Below are 6,669 nucleotides of genomic sequence, written 5' to 3'. Positions count from 1 at the left end.
CGTGAAGACCGTGCTTTGGCTCATCTGGGCATAAAGTCCATCCGGGTCGGTCCATATGCTGCAGACGGGAAGTTGCACAGAGGGAGCGGCGCGTGATTGGACTTTATTCCCCGATGAGCGATGGACACGGAGGTTCCAATCACCGCTGCTCTAATCTGTGTGATTTCTCTTTTGCAGAATGGTGCGCGCTGCCTCGTTGGTTCTCCTGCTCCTACCGGCCCTCGTTCTGGGAGAGGGAGATGCCCAGAACTATAATTACGAGCCCCCTGTCCAGAACGGCTACCTTCCTCCCGTCAATGAGCCACCTTGCCCCCCGGTCACCTCACAAGTGTACACAACCGTTTACCAGAACGTGCCAAGCACGTACGTTGTCCACAATGTTAACACCAAATATGTGACAACCACGCATATCAGGACACAGGTTGTACCCACCACGGTCTACTCGACCCGTATCCACACCCAGGTCAACTACCAAACCAGCGTCGTTCAGGTCACCAACACCAAGTACGCTGAACATGTCGTTACCAACAACGTTCCCAGTCCACCCGTTTACAAGACAACCTACGTCACCACCACACGCGTCGTTCCTCAAATTCAATACGTCACGAGAACCAACGTTCAGACACAGGTGGTGCCCGTTGAGGTTACAAACACCCAATACAAGACCGAGTACAGCCCTGTGGTCAAGTACCAAACAAAGTACGTGCAGCAGACACAGGTCATCACTCTGCCCGCCCAGACAGTCCGTCAGACCCAAGTCCAGACCGTCGTCCAAACATCCATCCAGAGGCAGCCGTCTCCTCCCCAGACTCGTGTTCAATACACCACTGTGTATAAACAGTCAGTGCAAACTCAGAGGGTCCCGTCTCCCCCAGTCTATTCCACCAAGGTCGAACAGAGCCAACAGGTCATACCCACCGTCGTCGTCAACACCCGATACCAGAACAGCTACGTCACGAAACAGAATGTCGTCACCCGGACGAACCATGTCACCCAGACCCGTTACACTACCCAATACGTTCCCCAGGAGGTTGTCACCACTCAATACACCACCAATGTTGCTTACACTACCCTTTACACGACTCGTCTTCAGCCCTACACCCAGATCCAAACCGTTTTGCAGACCAACTACAACACCCCACCTCCTGTTTACAGTACACATCAAGCTTACTACACCTCTGTTGTTCAGGTCCCAGGTCCCAACCGAGTTGTGACAAAGTATGTCAACCAGACACAGCAGAGACAAAAGGTGGTCTACCAGACAAAGGATCAATACGTACAGGTCACACGTACCAAGACAGTGACAGAGCCTTGCTCAAAGTCTGGATATAACTACGATGCACCTTCCACTCCTTTCCATTTCTAAATATTATTACCAACGTATGCGTCGTTTTCTCCAACAGGATGAAGACTTCCTTCTTTCATATCTTTATTCGATACGTTCATCTGAGTATTGATGATCTGATATCAAAGCACAGCAAATTAAAATCTCTAGGGTGATCGAATAACTTTAATATTATATCATAATTTAATGTGTTTAATAAACACAAATTTATTAGTGCAAACTATTGATTAACCTTAAAGCTCTGTTTGTCCAACTTGACATCCTAGTTGAGGTAAGGGTACTTTTCTCACTACACGTGGCAAATAGAATATATGTATATATTCTTTTTATCGTAGTTACATTACAACTATGTTTCATTTACATTATTTGCCCAAATATTTGCAGATGAGGTGTCTTCTGCTGCTTGGATTCCTGTTGGGATCGGCTCTCGGTGGAAACGTCAAAAGGCCGATTCGTGACTCACCTTTTGGGGTTGTACAATCTTCCCTGGACTCCTACCTGCCTCCTTCGAACGAACCCTGCTACCCTTCTGTCGTGTATCACACCAGAACAGCTTATAGTCAGGTAGTCGTACCTACTACTGTCTACAGTAATCAGGTGCAGTACGTGACTACGACACAGTACCAGAATCAAGTGTACCCCTCGACATACTACTCCCAGTTAGTAAGCACCCAGTACGTACCTAAGGTACAGTACGTCAGCCAGACTCAGTACATAACTCGCTACAACACCAGAACTCAGTACGTCACACTCCCGCCTGCAGTTAATTACGTCACTGTGACCAAAACCCAGGATCAAGTTCAGGTTCAGTACAAGACACAATACACAACTCAATACCAGAAGGTCCCAACAACAATCTACAGGAATGTCGTTAGTACTAAAGTGGTTCCCCAACAAGTAGTCAGCACCGTCTACAAGACCAATGTCGTCACCAGCACCGTTCAGCTTCGTCCCATCACCCAGGTGGTCACCAGCAAGGCATACTCCACCTACTACAGCACCCAGGTCATCCCACCTCAAACCGTCTATGTTACTCAGACTGCCTACAAGACCAACTACGTTACCACCACCGTAAACCTACCTCCAGTGGTTCAGTACGTCACATCCACAGTGGTCCAGAGGGTGTACTCAACGGTCTACTCGGAGGTCGTCAAAACCAACGTCCAGACACAATATGTCACTCGCACCAAGGACCAGCAAGTGGTGTCCACCTATTACCACACCCAGCGCGTGCCTCAGTACGTCACACGGACGCAAGTGATCCCCCAGCAGGTGGTGCGTACCCAGTACAAAACCAACGTCGTTCCCACCACCATATACAGGGAACAGGTAGTCCCCACCTACGTCAATCTCCCGCCCCAGATCCAGCATGTTACGACAACCAGAACAGCCTACGAGACACAGACTCTTCCTGGACAAGTCAGTACCAGGTACAGCACCAATGTTGTGTATAATACAAACTACGTCACATCGACGGTCTACAACAAAAGGTACAACACCGTCTATGCAACACAGACTCTCAAAGAAAGTTGCAAGACCGGCTATAACTACGACGAACCTGCTGTTCCTTTCCCCCTCGGTTAAACAATCCTTATTTAACATGTTAATTTATCCTCTGCATTAGAATGCAGGGAACGGAGTTCGCTGTGGTGTTGATACGATACAGTTTTGCTATGCCTTGTGACATTCACTAGTGTAATAGCAATGGTACCATTGGTGTTCCTTGGAAGCTGCGGAAATCTACAGCACCTCTTTACAAGGATTAATGTCACATTATATTGTAACCTTCAGAAGAGACCTTATGTTAAGTAATAAAATTATTTACTACAAAAGAATTTTTATTGTTTTTTCACTTATTACCTTGCCGTAGGTTAAGGGTAAATTTCATAGAAGTAGAAGCATCAGAGTACTTTTATCTTTCATAAAACTCATCGAACAACAGTCTTGTAGAGCAACCAATACAAAATCCTTCTTAAGCAACTAAGATATAAAGGTTGAAATTCATTGTTGCATTAATACAGATAAGTAAGTACTTATTACGCATATATATGCATACCTAAAACATGTATGCATATGTACTTATATGTGGTGGAGGAAAGAATACCGCCACCAAGTCTTCCCCACTTGAATCGTAAGAGGCGACAAAAACTGGACGGGGTTTAGAACTAGGCATCTTTTTCCCTATAGCCCCACAGGGTACATTCTTAAAAAAATAAAGGCATAAGAGTGTCTAGGAGTTTTCCAACCAGTACCCTAAGGTTTGGGTCTTTTAATGTGCGTGGATGTGGTACAGATGAGAGTAAAAGGGAAGAGATACGCAGCATGTTTGTGAGAAGAAAGATGGATGTGTTGGCTTTGAGTGAAACTAACTTGAGAGGTAGGGGTGAGTGTGAGTTTGGGAGTTTAATTGGAAGGTTCTCAGGAGTGAAGAGAGGACGAGGGAGAGAAGGGGTGGCTATACTAATAAGTGAAGAGATAGGTAAACGTGTAGTGGAGTGGAAGGAGATTTCTTCATGGTTAATGTGGATGAAGGTGAAACTGGGAAAGGAAATGTGGGTGTGAGTTTGGGAGTATAATTGGGACGATCTCAGGGGTGAAGAGAGGACGAGGGAGAGAAGGGTTGGCTACACTAGTAAGTGAAGAGATAGGTAAACGTGTAGTGGAGTGGAAGGATTTTTTTCATGGTTAATGTGGATGAAGGTGAAACTGGGAAAGGAGATGTGGGTTTTTGTAAGTGCATATGGGCCTGGTAGTGAGAAGAGTGTAGAAGAAAGGGAGACTTTTTGGATAGATTTAAATGAGTGCATAGATGGATTAGGGAAAAACGTCAATGTACTGGTATTGGGAGACCTCAATGCTGGGATAGGAAATGAACCAGTAGACGGAGTGGTTGGGAAGTGTGGAGTTCCAGGTGAAAATCGTACTGGAGAGTTGACAGTGGAGATGTGTCTCGAGAGTTGATGATAGCAAATATAGTGTTTAGGAAGAAAGTGAAGCATAAGTACACGTGGGAGAGAATGGTAGATGAAAGTGTGGTAGATAGAGCGTTAATGGACTACATAGTGATAAATAGGATTATAGTGGGAAAAGTTAAGGTTGTACATGTTCTAAGAGGAGAGAATGGGGGATATCAGATGATTTTCTGGTGAAAGGTAAGTTGAGAGTGGAGGATAGATGGAGAAAGAGGAAAAGGACAAAAAGTAGGGAGTTGCTTAGAGTAGCCTGCTTAAATAAGAAAGAAAAAGAGGAGTAAAAGAAGAAGCTGAGAGAGAAGTGGGAGTGAGTGAAGAATAGAGTAGAATTAGGAGTACAGGAGGAATGGGGATGGTTCAAGGAGGGAGTCACAAGGTGTGCAAAGATGGTATGTGAAAGAAGGAGGACAGGAGGAAATAGAAGGAAGGGTAGTAAGTGGTGGGATGATGAAGAAAGGAAGTTTGTAGAAGAGAAGTTGAGCTTTCACATATTAGTTACAAAATAGGATGAGAGAATCATATGAGAGGTACAAAGAAAATAGAGGTAAAGCATCAGATAAAGGAGGCAAAGAGGAGAGCAGATGTGAAATGGGGTAAGAGTATAACAGAAATTTTTGAAAGTAATAAAAGATGCTGCGTATAATTACATGAATAAGTGTCTTCATGCATTCCAAAAACAGAACTCGTCTATGGGCCAACATATGGGCACTGCTGTGACCTTAAACACCAATTCACCTTCAACAAGAAGACAGCTAATGCTAGTAGTGTTAATGAAGCTTTTAAACCTTGAGTGCAGTTCGATCCCGGGCTTGCTTTGTCGTAAACACTCAACGTTTACTACTACACCAGCAACCCGTGTGTGTATTTACCTAGTTGTATTTACCTAGTTGTATTTTACGGGAAGGGGAGCTATGCTCGTGGGGTCCCGTCTTCATATCTCATTTTATCTAAACTATTTTTAAATTCATGTATTGTTTTTGCACACACCACTTTCTCATCTAACTTGTTCCAACTGTCTATTACTCTGTGAGGAAAGCTGTTCTTTTTCAAATCTCTTCTATAGCTGTCTTTTTTTATTTTCTTTCCGTGTCCTCTTGTATTTCTGTCATCCCATTTTATCAGATTCTCTCTATCAGTAATTTCTATGCCTTTCATGATACTGTAAATAGCTATCAAATCTCCTCTCTCTCTTCTTTGCTCTAGTGTCTGTAGTTTAAGTTTTTGTAGTCTCTCTTCATATGATAGTTTTGAGAGTGTTGGTGCCAGTTTTGTGATTGCTCTTTGTATTCTTTCAAGTTTTTTTATACATTTTTTTGTACTTGGTGACCATATCGTTGCTGCATATTCCAATCTTGGTCTTATCAGGGTGATTAGGATTTTCCTCACCATTTCTTCATCCAAGTATGTAAATGCCACTTTGATTGTTCTTATTAAATTATAAGTTTCTCCAAAAATCTTATTTATATGTTTCTCAGGTGACATATTATTCATAACAATGACTCCCAGGTCCTTCTCATTTTCTACTTTTTTTATTCCTTCTTCTCCCAAATTATAAGATCCTGTTATTCTGTTTTTGCTTTTTCCAAATTCCATTATACTACACTTTTTTGTATTGAACTCCATCTCCCACTTCCTACTCCATTCTTGTACTTTATTTAGATCTCTCTGTAGTGATTCACAATCTTCTTCAGTTTTCACTCTTTTCAGTAGTTTTGCATCATCTGCAAAGAAGCTCATATAGCTTTCAATTCCTTCATCCATATCATTAATATATATACCAAACATTATTGGGGCCAGAACTGTTCCCTGCGGGACACCGCTTATTACTTCATTCCATTTTGAGTGCTGATCTCTTATCACTACTCTCATTTTTCTTTCTTGCAAAAAGTCTTCCATCCAATTTAGCAATTTACCTTGTATTCCTCCTTCATATTCTAATTTCTTAAGCAACTTCTTATGTGGTACTTTGTCAAAAGCTTTTTTTAGGTCTAGAAATGCACAATCAGCCCATCCATCTCTTTCTTGTATTATATCTATTAGCCTTGAATAGAAACATATTAAATTGGTGACGCATGATCGTCCTTGTCTGAATCCAAATTGCCTTGGATTTAGTACGTTGTTTTTTTCCAAGTATTTTACCCATCTACTTTTGATAATTCTTTCACAAATTTTTGCTATTGTACTTGTTAGAGAGACTGGTCTATAGTTGGTAGGTTCTTCTTTATTTCCTCCTTTATATATAGGTACTATATTTGCTTTTTTCCAATCTTCTGGAACTTTTCCTTCTTTTAAGGAACTGCTTATTATGCTATGTATTTTGTCTGCCAGTTCATTCCTGCATTCTTTCAGAAT

General features: G+C 42.4%; 2 protein-coding genes across 2 annotated transcripts; both read left to right on the top strand.

Annotated features, from left to right (window-relative positions):
- The first annotated feature begins 80 nt into the window (after positions 1–80).
- LOC143026151 (uncharacterized) lies at positions 81–1,366 on the top strand. The gene has a single exon (XM_076186158.1). The coding sequence runs from the start codon at positions 179–181 to the stop codon at positions 1,364–1,366; it is 1,188 nt and encodes a 395-aa protein (XP_076042273.1). The 5' UTR covers positions 81–178.
- A 363-nt stretch (positions 1,367–1,729) lies between these two features.
- LOC143025955 (uncharacterized) lies at positions 1,730–3,147 on the top strand. The gene has a single exon (XM_076185936.1). The coding sequence runs from the start codon at positions 1,730–1,732 to the stop codon at positions 2,927–2,929; it is 1,200 nt and encodes a 399-aa protein (XP_076042051.1). The 3' UTR covers positions 2,930–3,147.
- The last annotated feature ends 3,522 nt before the right edge of the window (positions 3,148–6,669 follow it).

This window comes from Oratosquilla oratoria, chromosome 6 (genome assembly GCF_046742065.1).
Source record: "Oratosquilla oratoria isolate Oo_2021 chromosome 6, ASM4674206v1, whole genome shotgun sequence".
Lineage (NCBI taxonomy): Eukaryota > Metazoa > Arthropoda > Malacostraca > Stomatopoda > Squillidae > Oratosquilla > Oratosquilla oratoria.
Note: the sequence above shows the minus strand (reverse complement) of the source record. Positions and strands in the feature narration are given on the sequence as shown.